This window comes from Eleutherodactylus coqui, chromosome 6 (genome assembly GCF_035609145.1).
Source record: "Eleutherodactylus coqui strain aEleCoq1 chromosome 6, aEleCoq1.hap1, whole genome shotgun sequence".
Lineage (NCBI taxonomy): Eukaryota > Metazoa > Chordata > Amphibia > Anura > Eleutherodactylidae > Eleutherodactylus > Eleutherodactylus coqui.
The window spans coordinates 19,873,025-19,889,425 of NC_089842.1; the positions used below are offsets into that span (position 1 = coordinate 19,873,025).

The 16,401-nt window shown below is 44.4% G+C and overlaps 1 protein-coding gene across 1 annotated transcript; it reads left to right on the top strand.

Annotated features, from left to right (window-relative positions):
* The first annotated feature begins 3,191 nt into the window (after window positions 1-3,191).
* HCST (hematopoietic cell signal transducer) lies at window positions 3,192-15,955 on the top strand. The gene is made up of 4 exons (XM_066606416.1): window positions 3,192-3,334; window positions 12,444-12,467; window positions 13,557-13,697; window positions 13,917-15,955. The coding sequence occupies exons 1-4, from the start codon at window positions 3,280-3,282 to the stop codon at window positions 13,952-13,954; spliced, it is 258 nt and encodes an 85-aa protein (XP_066462513.1). The 5' UTR covers window positions 3,192-3,279; the 3' UTR covers window positions 13,955-15,955.
* The last annotated feature ends 446 nt before the right edge of the window (window positions 15,956-16,401 follow it).

The window sequence follows — 16,401 nt, forward strand, 5'->3', positions numbered from 1 at the left end:
ACTTCATTTACTGCGTATCACCCGGCCGTGCATCACACGCGTAATACATCACAGTTCTGGAGTATGTGTTACTTATGTGGCCATGCTCAGAACCTTCCTCCCTGTTCTGTTCCTGTCGCTGCCGACTCTCGCTGGGTGTTAGCCACTTCCTGTGTCCAGTCTACGGGTTTCGTTCTGAGCGCTCCGTTCGTGCCGCTGGTCACTTTCGTTTCCCTTTATGTAACTCGAAGCATCAGCTTAGATCATTCTAATTTCCTGCAACTTTTGATGAGACTTTGGGTTTTGATTCCTCTTTGTAAAGATGTCCGCTTTCTTGTCACCATTGGGATTCTGTAGAGCGGCGATACATTGTGACGAGTCCATCACCTCCGATTCAGTGGGACAGTCCTGGATTTTGGGGGCTGTCCCGGGAGGCGTGCTCTATGTCCCGACTCCCCACGAGCCAGACCCCTGTCCGTCCAGCCGTAAACTATCATGGACCCAGATGTAGTAGGAGACAGTGGATAGCCATCGATGAGGTTGGAAGCGCCTTGTCTCGCTGCGGTGGTCCCTTGATACGGATATGTAAAATATATGCTATATGTGTGAACGTCCGGTTAAGAATACCGTACATAACATTCAAGTCTATGAATCATTATTCATCAGACTGTTAGTTCATTCCACAGCAATCAGCTTTCTGTTTCATGAATAAAATTCCAGAACTGCAGTGAAGACTGACACATACACAGGCAATTCAATGGGAGGGAGCAGGAAGCATGCAGTCTTTCATGATGCTGCAGATGTCTTTGCCTCCTAAAGCCGCCTTCCAACTGGCGAGAACAATCGTGCAATTTTTGAGCAATACAAGAGTCCGAGAGGAGAACGCAGAATTACGAAAGCCATGCGTTTCAATGACTTCATTCCCATCTGCGATACGTTTATTGATACAAGCAATTTTTTCTCGCAGACTGATAGTCCAAGTTAGAGATACCGCCGAATGTCCGGTTCTTGTCTGATTTGTCTTCAAAGATCGCCGTTATTTTCTATGGGAGTGTTAAAAAAACGACATTGGAAGTGCAGATCATGTGATGTGCACGCAATTTTCATGCGAGTGCAACGTGCTTTAAACACATCTTTTTGCGGAACGAAAGTGCGTATTTGCGCACAGAACTGCGTGTCTTATTGTACTTTTTGAGCAAACAAGTCATGCGCAATTGGGCACACAAAAAAAAATGCCAATGCTCCCAGGCATTTAAATGGCCAAATTCTTTAATGAGTGTCAGGTGCATTCTTTTCCGGCGCAAATGTACAGGACAATAGAGCAGGCTGCGTTTTTTCGTAAGACACAATTGTGCACTTAAATGAACTAATTAAAATCGATGTGTTCTGTTTTCTGCATATTGTGCGTACAAACGTTTAATCCGCAAATACGTCTGTTCACTGACCATTATCGCACTCGCTCATGTAAAAAAATGCCTGAGGATATGTTAACATGGGCGATTGCGAATTCACACCGTATAAATCAGTCCGTTTTATTGCGATTTTTCCACTCGGTTTATTTGATACATACGTTTTTCATGCGCATATCAAAAACTTCCATCTTACTTCCAATCCGATTTTTCTTTATTTAGGCGCATCATAGACTTAAATGGGCGATTTTCCTCAATAGTACATAGTCTCATCAGTGGTCTGTGCGATATCGCTGCGTTTTCTCTTGACGATAACGCGGTTTTGTGTTACTATAAAGTCGCACATGGTGCTACAAAGTCGTGTAACTTTGTAGCACCATGTGCAAGGATTTTTTGGGGAGAAGGTTTGAAATATAAGCCCTACCCCAAAAATAAGCCCTAGCTGCATAAACCCCCCCCCCAAAAAAAACCCCACATACATCACCTAAGAGGTGCTGTCAGGCTCTGCCGCATCTTCTCCTCAGTTCCCAGCTATCTTCAGGCATCTCTTCTGGTCAGGGATTGGAAAATCCCTGCCTCCAGACAGCGTTGCCTCTGATTGGTTGAGCACCGCGGCGCTCAGCCAATCAGAGCCAGAGCATGATGAACCAATCACAGCCATTTATTGAATGGCTTTATTGGTTCATCGTGCGCTGGCTCTGATTGGCTTCGTCACGGCGCTTGAGAACCAATCCCAGCCAGCCCTTCCTGGAGGCGGGGATTTTGATCCTCCAATCCAGGAAGGGCTGGCAGAAGACTAAAGAAAAGTGCCATAAGTAAAGAGGAAACGCGCTCCGAAGATGACAGCGCCACATACAGGTGATGTATTATTTTTTGATGCAGCTAGGGCTTACTTTAGGGCTTTTACAGTAGGATTTCCTACTGTTAGGTTGCATCTCGTTTCCGTGCAATGCGATGCAACACAAAAGAAGGCTCCATAGGGAAACTTGGGCTACAAAACAGCAAATCGCGGCGTGTAGAGCATTTTGTAGTCTCGCATTGTAGGCTACAAAACATTGCTTGTGTGGAAGAAGCCAAAGGAAAACATTGATTTGTAGCACTGTCGCCTGTGTGGATGCGGCTTTAGGGCTTCACACGAGCGTACATCAGCCGGCGTTTTCGCGGCCGGACGATATATGCTACCATGTAATGCAGGGCTCGGCATATACAGTATGCCATCAGGCGGGAGGGGGGGGGGCAGCTTAGCTCTACCAAGCTATCCATCCCTAACTTCCCCCTTGTTGGCTCTCTCTAAGGGGAGGAGGCCGGTGCTAGTGTGCTGAGCTCTTGCCACCTGCCACTGCGGTCAGTGGGGTTGCAGTGCAAGTTCCAGATAGCCGAGACCGTGGCTCGCAAGTTGCAAAAAAATCAAACCTCAAAATGAAAGATAAGCTGCAGAATTTTGCATGCAGCTCTGGATGTGACGGCAGTAGAAAGATACAATGTAACAATGTATGTTGTTTGTAACGTTACTCAACATTCCATGTAGATTTAAAGGGCCAGTGCGTTTTTCTGAAATAAAGCATGAAGTTGCTCTTTGGAGTGACTCTGGCTAAAGGGGTCCTCCTCCCGGGTCCACCTCCCCCTCCTCTTTAGTCACCTCCATATAGCCTAATGGCAGTCATTTACATAAAAACAGAGAATTACATCAGTCGCGAATGAGAAGCTCGCTGACGGTAGAGATGTGGGAAGTTTACAAGTTCTCGGTTTTGACTGATTCTTCTTCCTCTTTCGTTCCCCCTTGTAAATATTCGAGGGGGAAGATATTAACCAGCAGTGTGACATCCTGTCTTGTGAGAAGGTGCTTCAGGGGTGGGGGGGCAGCCAGAAGAAAATCGTAGACAGGAAGACAATGATGGGGATCCTGCAGCTCCTCTTGTGCTCGTTCCTCCTCTGGCTTCCCGGGGGTAAGAAGGGATATCTTTTCCCCAAGAATGGGGGTGTCTGGTCTTCTTCTATGATGCTATAGGGTTTAACACTTTCATTTCCATGGTATAAGTAGTATATAGATTCGGCTTTAGCACTAAACCGACTGCCCGGGTTGCAGCCGAAGTAGATGGACTAATAGCCGATGTCGCCTTCCGAGTGGTGAAGACTCTGACTCTCCTGCTGCTTTGGGGGATCTTTAACCCTTTAAGGGCTGGCTGTTTTTGAGTACCATTTTTTTATCCCCGTGTTCTAGGAGCGATAGCATTTTTCATGTTTATGTCAGCAGTCGGATGAGGATTTGTTTTCAATGATATCACTTAATGTACTGAAAAACTTTGGAAAATTTTTAAGTGGGGTAAAAAGAAAAAGGAACCTCAATTGAGTTTTTTTTTTCTTTTTTTTGGGGGGGAGAGGCGGGGCAGCGGGTCTGATTTTTGGCATTTGCGATGTAGCAGAAATAATATCTTTAATTTATTCTGCAGGGCAGCGCGGTTGTAGCCATATCAGATTTATATAGTTTTTATTATGCTTTACTAGTAAGAAAAAAAAAATATATATATATATTTTTAAATCCCTTCAGGCTCTGATAACTTCTTAGTTTTCCCACCAATGGCCCCGTTGTCTGGCTTGTTTTTTGAAGAACAGGTTGAACTTTTTGGTACCGTTTTTTTGGTACATACAACTTTTTGATCACTAATCACATTTTTTTGAGGGTACCAAAAACATATATGGCTACAGGGATATCATATATGTTAATTTTTATTGTTTTGCACATTTTAATATTTTTCAATTTTTTTTCTAAAACATAAAATATTTTTTATTAACATAATTTTGGGATTGTCTGACCGCTTGGACAATATACCACACTATGTCTCTATGGCCAGATATTGTGCTTCTGATGTCAGCCCATTAAGTCTCAAGCTCCCATGGCAACCCATCATCATCCAGGGGTCGGTATGGTGACAGAGGGTGTACCCCTCTTCAGCTAGCTACTTAGATGCTGCTGTCAGCATTTTCTGCAGCATCTAAGAGGTTAACCCCTTAATGCTCAAGGATGTACATTTATGTCATGGTGGTTCAGGGTTTGTTTGGAGGGGCATCGGGGTCAATCTCACTCCATAAGGGTGACTACCCACTAGCAGGTTTTTTTTTGCTGCAAATTTGCTCCTATTTTTTTTTCCAATTGTCAATGGGACTTTCTAATGTTAAAAAACGCAAAGTTGCATTGCGTCGCTTTGCGGTTTTAACATTAGGAAGTCCCATTGACAATTGGAAGAAAAAATAGGAGCAAATTCGCAGCAGAAAAAAAAAAACGGTACTGGGTAGTCACCCTAATGCGGGTGCCGTTTTTTTCCCCTACAAACAACACCCAAATATGCAGAAATGCGTCTTGAAAAGTGTTGGCAAATATATTTAAAAAAAGGTAATAAAAGTTTTAAAAAAACTCTTGCGCCATATTTATAATGAAAAATCTATATAACCCCCCCCCCCCAAAAAAATAATATATATTTGGTATTACTGCATCCATAAAAGTCAGATCTATGAAGATAATGCATTATTTAGCGTGCATAATGAATGCAGTCTGAAAAAAAAACCCCACCAGAATTGCAGTTTTTTGGTCACCCTAGTCTGCAAAAAAAAAATATAGTAAAAAAGTCATATGTAATCCAAAGTGATACCAATATAAACATCAGTGCATCCTGCAAAAAATAAGCCCTCATACTACTAGGTCGACTGAAAAATAAAAAGTTATGGCGCTCAGAAAACGGCGGCAGATATTTTATATTTTAAAAGTACTGCTGCAAAAAAACAAACTATACAAATATGGTCTCGCAGTCATCGCACCGACCCGTAGAATCAAGCTATCATGTTTGCTGCAGTGTGTACATTGTAGAAACAAGGCACCCCCCCACCACCGCCCCCAAGATGGTAGAATTTCATTTTTTTTACCATTTTACTCCACTTAGAATTTTTTAAAAAGTTTTTCAGTACATTATATGGTACATAACATAGCAATATTGAAAACTGGGACTCGTCTCGCAAAAAACAACAGCGACAGCGATGGATAGATAAAAGAGTTATAATTTATTAAAAGGGATGGGGGGGGGGGGGAAGGAACAAAAAATGAAAAATAAAGGGCCGTACATTAGTATACATTGGTCGTCCAAGGGGCCTTTCACACGGGGAGGAATTGCCTGCAGAATGCAGCGCAGATTTTGTCAATTGGGCTCCTTCACGCAGACGATTTTGCGCAAAATAGTCCATGCACACCGCAGAAAGTAGAACCATGGATTTCAATGGGTTCCCTCACATTCAGAGTTTTTGCCCTATATTTGCGTGCGTACAAAAACATATGCAACGTCCTCTATTTGCCAGAGCGCCATAGAAGTCTATGTTATCAATTAACACCGCAAAATCACGCATGATTTAGTGCGGATGGCGTGCGCATTCCCGCTCCCCCCTAATTCATGCACTGCACTGCGCGATTTCCCTAAGACACTCCCTGCTGCTCCTACTGGCCAGCTCGGCTCATGTGGACAGCGCTGGCCAACCAAAGCAGGTGCAGCGGCTCAGAGTAATGCCGCATCCTAACGCGCGTTCACGCGGCGTGTGAGGGTTTCGATCATGTAAATACGCTGCGTATTCATGCGAACAAACATCACAGCTGCATATTTCGCAGCTCCTGCAGCTTTTTGTGCCTGCGAGGAAGTATGCAGAAGGGCCCAGTGATTTAGGGCTTATTCACACGGCGTATTTATATCAGCCAAAAGCCTAATACCCACGGACGGATTATCGCTGTGGAATTCGTGGCCAGACGCTACCTGCAAATTCCGCAGTAATGTCCGTCCATAGTATACCATGTTAAAAGATTCTTGCACGCCCACGAGCGGAAATCAACTGTGAATTTCCACTCACGGGGAAGAATCGCCGCATGCTCTTTTTTGTGCAGAAAATCGCACAGATGGATCTGGACAGGTGAGTATAGGGTTGGAATTTGGCCCGGCTGTGGGCAGGAGGCCCTTACAAAATCAGGAGTGCGTCCAAAATACGGAAGAAGTGCAAATCTTTCTATTATACTTTCTCTCCACTCCTGGTTTTGGCTCATAGATGCTCCTGTTTGTTCCTGTATTTGCAGTTTATGCTTGGTCTACAGTTTGCTCACTACTTCCAGCTTGGTCCTGAACTTGCTCGCTCCTTGGTTCTGCAGACGGCGGGGTGTTAGCCTACTTCTTGGCTTCCTGGTGATCAGTCCTGACAGGGTTAATCAGCGCCTAGGTTCCCGAGCAGGGCCGCCCTTATCAGGGTAAATTCTCTGCTATTGATAGGCAGGGACCTTTCATCTCCTGCTTCCAGCATAGGGCTAGATCCCCTGGTCACCTTGCATTCCAAGTCACGCCTTCCAGCGGTGAGCATCCGGGTTTCCAGAGTCGGCTGTCTGCCCTGCCGGTCTGTTTCATCTACTGGTTGGGCGACACAGCAGATCCACATCAAATTCCTAACACCCTGTTTCCCTGAAAATAAACCCTACCCTCATTTTTTGGGGAGGCTTGAAATATAAGTCCTACCCTGAAAATATGCCCTAGCTGCATTACATTAAAAAAGGAATAAATTACCTGTTAACCCCTTTCCAATCCAATTTGTATCCTGGTTTTCCTAGGGGGCTTACTCTTTTTCTGCTGCTATACTGAGCCATCTGCTGGCTAAAGCCAGTACTGCATGAGGGGACACATTGGATTGGCTCAGACAGCAGAGAGGCTGGCAATATACAGTAAGAGAACCCTGACGGATGTTTTCCAACATCGGAGCTGCACAGCCTTAAATCACAATGTCTTCAGATGTCAGACAGTGGATTGGAAAGGGTTAAGGTTGTGTGTCTGGGAGCTCTGGTTCTACAGGCTTCCTTGTGCACACCTTCACAGGTAGGGGTTAATTGAGCTGGCTGGGATTGGTATTCTCCACCAGCCAATCCCCCTGGTCTGCAGCAGAAAAATATCAGCAAACTCTTAGGAGAGATTGTTGGTCTTTTTTATGCTTTCCTCTGTGTTGAGCCTATTTAGAGCTGGTATGTGCATGTTTGCCTGTAGTGTCCCTCTCTCCTTCCCTAAAGACGGTTGTGGAAACCTGCTGTCCCTCCCCCTCCTTGCGGTTTCTTGGGTGCATTCATTGAGTAGTGTGTGGTACGGTGACCACACGAGTGCAGGCTGCTGCAGGTTGCTTATCCCTTGGCTGGTGCCACTTCCAGACGTCTTATGTCCTATGTGTGTGTCACATGGGTGAAACCTGACACTATTCTCTGTTGTGTCAGCACGATGGCCAACTCTCTGTTCCCCGTGGAGTGAGGACACTTGGACTGGCTATGGTTTACCATCTTTATGCATCGGAGCTCTGGGTGGGGTTCCTGTTGTATGTCATATGCACTACATGTTGTGAACAGTGACTTGTGTTGTATGTCTGTGCTGGTGGCTAGACATGAGGTGTGAACTGTCCTGTTCTATGTGGTGTGCATTACCTGTTGTATGTTGGTGTGAACAGCGACATGTTCTGTATGTCTGTGCTGGTGGCTAGATAGGAAGTGTGAACTGTCGTGTTCTGTGTTCAGTGTGTGTGAACAGAGTCGTGTCCTATGTGTGTTTTGTGCACTTCTCCAGGTTCCTAATCAGGGATAGCCAGGTCCCAGAAGAAGACAGTGGGGCCAACCTTATCAGGACGATTACCCCACTTTTAGACAGGGGTTCCCCACTTTTCCTGGTTAGTTAGGGACAGGGGTCCTTCCATCATAGCCAGGAGAGGTGCAATTGGAACACTATAGTGTGTTTGCGGTTTTAAAAAGCACACAATCCCGTGTCCGTTCTGGGGAGTGGCGCTTTTGTGTGCCGAGCGGACCTAACATTACCTAGCAGGCTCGGTCCAGGTCCCTCCCGCTGCTCTCCGGAACTCCGACGTGCTTCTTGCAGTCCTCTTTCCTGCTTACGGGATTCATAAATCCCACCTCCAGGAAGTGATGGCTCTGATTCGTTCTTGAGCGCTGCTTAGCTAATCAATGCAGAACTCAATGAACCAATGCAATGACTTTTTCTGCTAGGTAAATATAATAAGACATCCCCTGAAAATAAGACTTAGCGCCACTTGTTGGGGAAAAATTATTATGACAGGGTCTTATTTTTGGGAAAAAAACCTGTATCTATGTAAACGAGCTCTAATACTCAGGCAGTCAGAGCAGTGGAGCTGCCATTGTTGTTTCTCCGTGCCTAGAAGGTTGCTTTAATCCTATCATGTGTGATACTATCTGCTGATCCTCTTTATCTAATCCCGTCATAAGGCCTCATTCACACGAGTGTATGCGTTATTATACCGGCTGCATTGCGGTCGAATATCGCTACAATGAAGAATTGCATCTAAAATACTGATGACCGGTTCGCTTCAGGGCACTTTCATAGGAGGCGGAATATTCTGTAACAGCGCTGTGGAATACGCCGTCCTGGAATTCCGCACCAAAATCCGAACGTGCAACTGCAGATTTTAATGCGGAATTGCTGCAAAATTCTGCAGGAGGGCAACGCTGTTGTGGAATACTCCATCCTGTGCGAATGGTCCCTCAATCTGTTATGTACTGCGGTGATGAGTGGGGGACGCTTACCACTTCTACACACTGGGGGGTAAACCCACACATTTCCCGTAAGCAATGGGGTCTTCTAGTCAGGATGTTTGTGGTGACTGAACGCCCAGCAGCGGCGAATAGTGTTATATAGTGTGACATGATATAATATCCTGCTGGGCTGCGCACTACTCAGCTATGTATCTAAGCCCAGCATGTATGATATGGTCGGCTGAGCCGCTGTATCCAAGGCCGGATTCACACAAGTGTGCGCGTTTTTACGGTCGCCTGATTGCGCTGTAAAATCGCATGAATGAAGAATAGCTGCGATCAGGCCTGATCTTAGGCTGGGTTCACACTGGCAGATATCGGCTGGGTTTTCACGCCCGGCCGATGTATGCTGCCCCTCTGATGCATTGGTTTACAATGTATCAGTGCACATGGGCGTGTTTCCACTGTGTAGAAGCGCCCGGCCGGCCAAAATGCATTTCGTCTGGGCGCTTTTACGCTCCTATGAGCCAATAACAGCGGCTGGAGAAGGGAGGTGGGAGGGAATTTAGCAGCGTGACTGCTAAACTCCTCCCCCTTCTCTTCTCCTCTCCGCCCCTTGCTGGCTGTTTGCAATAGCAGGGGTGGAGCTCAGCTTTGCCCCGTCCCGCCCCCTCCCACTGCTGGCTACGAAAAGGGGTAGAGAGGGGGCGGGAGCTTAGCACACTAGCTCCCGTTCTGTCCCGCCTCCTCCCTTTGCCGACAGATGGAGAGGGGGAGGAAAGCGGGAGACATGCTAAACTGCCCCCCCCCCGCCCAATGGCATTGTGGCCTCGGTGTATATGCGTCGGTCCTAGGCCGTCTGAACTGGCGCACAAACATTAGATTTGTGCACCCAGTGCACCCAGTCACGCATTTTTATGCTGCCGGTGGGTGAACGTAAAAACGCCGACAACTGTGTGAATCCAGCGCTAATCAGTGTTTTCTCTGCCATTCACAGGGGCGGCTTCAGCGTAATGGCAGAAAAATATGCTACAGCGCGGAAATCCCTAGATCGGCAGAAGTCTTCACAATGACTGATAATGGTTAAATACAAACAGCTGTCCTCTTTTGCGAACACCAAATGCAGCTAAACTCCCTCCCTTTTTTTCCAGCTCCCATAGAAGTCTATGGGAGCTTCCAGTGTATTTCGGCAAAAGATAGGGCAAGACCTAATTACGGACGCAGCGTAAAAATCAGCAACTGAAAATGGTCGTCGATGTGCTATTTATCAAGGCGCAATTTTTCTATGCATACAAAATCGTTTATCTGAATGTATACATTGGAATTCACTGATTCAAATGCTCGCGATTTTTGGGATTAGCATCTGCATTGTAGCTCATCACATAATCCTGCAGACTAAGGCCTTATTCACACGAGCGTTGCGATTTTCAGCCGCCAGCATTGCAGCCGAAAATCGCATAAATGAGAAAAAGCTAAATCTCGCATTTTCTCGCTCATGCACACGGCCAGGCGCGGCGTATATATACGCCGCAGTCCAGAATTCCTTCAGTCGGGATTAATCCTTCAACTATAGTAGCCTATGGGAACTGCCACCCGATTGGGCTAGCCCTATCTTTTCCAATTGTCATGCGGCGTATGTGCAAGAAAATCGCATGTTTCAATAAGAAAAAAAAATCACATTGTACTTCCATGAAAACTCGGATCTACACTCCAGTTTCATGCGATTTTTTTTTTTAACTCGCCAATGACAAATAACGGGAGCGTTACCTGTGATATTGCAGAAAAATAGATATCACAACATTTAAACAGGGCAGCGATGAGCCAAGGATGAATAGTGGGCCACCAAACCCCCCAAAAAGCCAAGTCAATGAGGGAGGAACTTGTAAAAGGCGCTGATCTCAGTGACTGACGCTTGTGATATCGGCCTCTGTTAAAGGGCCCTCAGTCATAGATAAAGTCTGTCCAGATTTAATTACTGCTAATGACAAATCATTTCCTGAGTGGTGACATTTAGGGCCGCACTGGTACCGCAGTGTGGGCTGCAGACATAGGCCAGTGACTAATACTGAAACTCAACTGATGATGTATATGGTACAAGAGGTGGTGATGGGGGAAGGGGCTGCTGTACAGACAAGTGTATAAGATTGGGGGTGTCCCCACATGCAATAGAGCAGAAGGAGCCGAGCAGATTGATATATGACATTATGGGACAATATTCAATGTAACCTACTACTTCCTCTGATGTTAGGAGTGCGGAGGATGGTCCTCCTCAGTGATTGACAGCCTTCTCTTTATAAAAATGAAGAATGAGTCTAGGGTACGGTCCCACTCAATGACTGACTGCCCTCCTTGTATAAGAATGGAGACTGAGACCAGGAGGTAGTCCTTCTCAATGGTTGGCAGCCTTCCCTCTATGAGAATGAAGAATACATCCTGGGGGCAGTCCTACTCAGTGATTGACAGATTCTTTTATAAAAATGGAGACTGATTCCATGGTGCGGTTCCACTAAATGATTGTCAGCCTTCCCTGAATATAAATGGAGACTGAGTCCAGGGGGCAATCCCGCTCAATGATTGACAGCCTTCTCTATATAAGAATAAAGACAGTCCAGGGGGTAGTCCCACTCAATGATTGACAGGCTTTCAAAAACTCTGGGTTAGGCTTCTTTCCCATGAGCGTATATCGCCCTGCCGTTTTCACAGTTGACCGATATACGCTGTGATCTGATGCATTGGATTCCAATGCATCAGATTACATGGCCGTATTCCCGCGACGTAAAAGCGCCCGGCCGGCCAATATAGTGCCGGGTGTTTTTACATCGGGCCCAAAAGATAGTCCTGGAACTATCTTTTGGGCCGAAATACATTGGAGAAGGGAGGTGGGAGGGAGTTTAGCAGCGTGGCTGCTCTCCTCCCTCCCTCTACTCTCCTTCTGGCTTGCCCTTTGCAAATGGAGGGGGCGGGACAGCGGCGGAGCTAAGTGCTGCCACGTCCCACTTTCTCCCATTCCAAAGAGTGAGCGGGGAGCAGAGCAGAGGTGAGCCTGCGAGGGGGAAGGAGGGGAAAGGGGCAACGGCATGGCAGCCTCGGGGTATATGCACTGGAGCCCATGCCATGTGAACGGGCGCACAAATCTTACGTTCACGAGCTATACCTCCACAGACAGTAGCATATATTGGCCGACCATGAAATGGCAGCCGATATACGCTCGTAGGAAAGAAGCCTCAGGTGAAGTCCAGAGACAACTTTAATACCAAGGTCCACATTTAACAATCTAAGACACAATTACAGAATAGGCATGTAGAGTGCTCAGTCCTGGATGGAGTTATAGGAAACCAGAATGAACACTTCCATTCTTTATACTGCAGGTTGATTTACGGTAATTGGGAAATGGCGCATATTAGTTTTTTTTCAGTGTAATTTGCAAAAAATATTAGAACCCATTTATGTAGAGTCTGGATTGCAAGCAGGAATATATAACCAGTTTTCTTTTCTTTCAGCACTTGCGGAACCCCCAGAACCAGGTAACTCGTGTATAAATATCATTGTCGCCATTGCCTTCATTATTTATAACTAAGTCACCAAGTAGAAGGTTTCTATCCACATTATCTTAGGTTTTTCCACTTATACAGCAAAGCAACGTCTGATTGGGGTACTTTGGGTACACTTGAGTTCTGTCTGCCCATCCTCCATCTCCAACCCCATTACATGATAATCACTAAGGCCTAAGAGGTTACTAGTAGAATGATCCAATGACTGATAGACTCCCGTGATTAGCTTCAGGAGGTGGACCTCATGCAGGGTTGTTTAACCATGGGGCAAACAATGTATCTGCACCAGGCTCCTTGGCAGCAGCACCACTTTCAACTGTATCCAGGTCCTCAGGATATGGATACAGCTGAAAATTATTGCGGAGCAGGAAGACATCAGTTCCCCATATGGCCACTTGGAAACTAATAAAGCAAGGTATTTTCACCTGACCCTGCTGCTCCTGATTGTCCCATGGTCAATCAGGATCTATAGTTACAGGAGCCCTGCAGTGATGTGTTGTAACCTATGCAACTAGGAAGAGTTGTTCAAGGATTAGTTTTCCTACCAGTAGCTAGTTTGGTGGAGTGTAGAGAGACTGGATTCATGAGACTCTTGTCAATCTAGCCATGCCAAAGCTAGGGGCAGCCTGAAGTTGGGTAGGCCACATAACCCTGGGCTAAGTGGACACAGTAGAAAGATGCCAAGAAGGGCTAGATTAGTGGATCTGTTGGCTTGAGGAGACTGTTGGTGCAAGAGCCTCTGGTGCGTCCAAGAGTAATCCATTAGTGAGTAATCGTCACCAACTTGCCAACTTCATGTTGAATTACTTCTTGAGGGACTTTAACAATAAAGCCGAGAGACTACTAAGTTTGTTTGTCTCCTGCACCATTACCCCTGGTGGCGCAGTCACTGCCAGACCCCTCGCCTTAACCATTGATATTCCCTCATCTTGGTTACTTCATGCTTATATAGGGGAAATATCCCAGTAGTGGCCTCAAGTTTAAGTGTTGAAGTCCTTAAATCTTAAGATGTTATACCTGAGGTCTGCTCATCCTCCTCATAAACTCTTTTTTTCCTTACAGACGTGGCTTGTGGAGACTGTTACCGGATTGATACTCCAACCCTGGCTGGGGTCATTATCGGAGACATTGCCCTGACAGTTATCATTATTCTGGTTGTTTATTATTTAACCAAGCAAAGCTTCCAAAAGCGACAGGACATCGGTGAGGGAGAGATTTAGCAATTTCTAAAATTTTAATTATATATTGTTTCCCTTTTGGCCACTTTAGCTGTTCTGAATATTTAGATTTTGTCTGGTTTAGAAGACACCAAGTGTGGCCACATTGAGCATAATCCCTAAAGCAGATGCCATAATCAATGCCAGGATAGACCCTTACTAGGTATCTAGACCAAATTGAATGTTTTATTTTTCTATTCTCCAGATGACAAAGTCTATATGAACATGCCAACGAACAGATAGAAAGTCTGTCACCTCCACAACTCCTGACCCCATCAAGTCTCAAGTATCCTCTATACGTTTGATATGTTCTTCAGAATACTGGAATAAGACACTTGGCTGAACAGAAGAAAGCTCATTGTTAATGACCAGTATATAGAATTTCTGACAGTCCGTCACCTCCAAGACTCCCCCTGACCCCATCATTGGTAGAGATGTTTCAAATATCCTCTCTAGATTTCATATGTTTTTTGGAACATTGAAACAAGACAATTCGAACAGAAGAAAAGCTTATTGTAAATGATCGGTCAATAACATTTCTGAAAGTCCATCACCTACAAGACTCCATATTACCCCATTGTTGGTAAAGATGTCTCAAGTATACCCTATATATGATATGTTCTATGAAACATTGGAACAAGACACTCAGAAAGACAAGCAAGAAAGCTCATTGTTAATGACTGGTCACAAACATTTCTGAAAGTCCATCACCTCCAAGACTCCTCTTGACCCCATAGTTAGTAGAAATGTCTCAAATACCCCCATATATTTTATCTGTTCTTCGAAACATTGGAACAAGATACTCGGAAAGACAAACAGAAGAAAGCTCATTGTTAATGACTGGTCAAAAACATTTCCACAAGTCCGTCACCTCCACAACTCCTCCTGACCCCATCAATTCGTATATATAATTCAGTAGATTTGATATATTCTTCTGGACATTAGAGCAAGATGCTTGGAAGGATGAGCAGAAGAAAAGCTCATTATTAATGACCAGTCAATAATATTTCTGTCCTCTGTAGAGAAATGATTATTGAGTTTGCAATTAGGGATGGGGTAGCAACAATGCTAGCAACGTTGAACGCGGGTGTTTATGATGAGTGAGGACAACCCTTTCCATAACCCTCAACCAACCATGGAAACCTATCGACTAAATTCCTACCGTGATGGGGAGTTCTACAGCTACCACCAGGATTAGTGATCAGGCATTTTCAACAAGTTCTCCTTAGATGGAAATTCAGCATTTCTTGTATCAATGTATCTATTGCATCAATGTATATCCTGTAGCAATGCATCTGTTGCTTATGTTCTCTATTATGGTTCTTATGAAATGTCTCCATTTCGGAAAGCGGTTTTGACCATGAAGTTACTTATGATCACAAGTCCTAAGAATATTCTGCTGGCTTGATATTTACTACTTTAAAAAAAAACCAAAAACTTTTTTTTTGTTTAAAGAATTGCTTTTGTTGCCTAAGGCCGCCTACCCACTGGCGTTTGCGATTTTCGTGCGTTTTCTGCGCGTTTTTCGTGGCTTTTTCACGGCATTTTCGCGGCTTTTCCGTTAATTTCCATTGACATTCATGGGTGCATTAAGAAAAAAATAAGGACACATATGCAACTGACAGTTCCTATGTTAAAAATTGCAACGGACCGGAAAAAAAAACGCAAGTGGACAAGAACACATTCTATCCTAATTGCTCTTCAGAAAAGATGCAAAACGCAAAGAAAAAAAAAATCGCAAGTGGGTGGGCGCCCTTAATCTGACCTCATCATTGTTTTTATTTTGCCTTTTGTCGTCAGTGTGAGGCGAGCAATAGTTTATATTCTTAATATTTTGGTCTACATACAACTTTTTAATCCCGTTTTTTAATTTTTTTCAGAGACAGGCTGACAAAATGAATGCAATTTTGGCATTATGTATATTTTTACAGCAAGATAAATAAGATATTATTTCATTAGTTCAAACTTTAATGGAAGTACTGAAAAAAAAATTTTTTTTTAATTTTGTGAAAAATCTGAAACGGATTTTTTTGAACGTTTAACCCTGTAAGCACGAGGATTTTTTTTTCTGTACCACATATGTACTGAAAAACTTTCTAAGTGGAGTGAAATGGAAAAAAAAATGCAATTCCGCCATATTTGGGAGGGCTCTTGTTTCTACAGCGTACACATTGCGGTAAAAATAACATAAGTTTATTCTCTGGGAATATCAGATACCAAATTTATATAGTTTTATTTTGCTGTGCTACTGTTAAAAATAAAATATCTATAGAAAAAAACTAAATTACTTTCTACCCCCATTATCTGTCCACCATAACTGCTTTATTTTTCCATGGATATAGTTATATCAGGGCTCATTTTTGTGGGACTTCCTGTAGTTTCTATTGGTATTACATAAGAGTTTGTATGACTTTTTGATTGTTTTTTATTCCATTTTTTATTGGAGACAGCGTGACAAAAAATTAGCATTTTTTTTTACTGACGACGTTCAGTGGGATACTTCTAGGTGTGCTGCAGGTAGAAGAATGTTGGGACTTGTTAGGTTCCATTCAGAAACTGAATCTTTTCCTGCTCCCCAAATTGCATCAGAAAGTGGAATCCCCAACTCAGGTGTGAAACCACCCTTAGGGTTCACATGATCGTAGTGGCTGTGCTGTTAGCAGGGAGCAAATCTCGCTGCCAACAGCGCT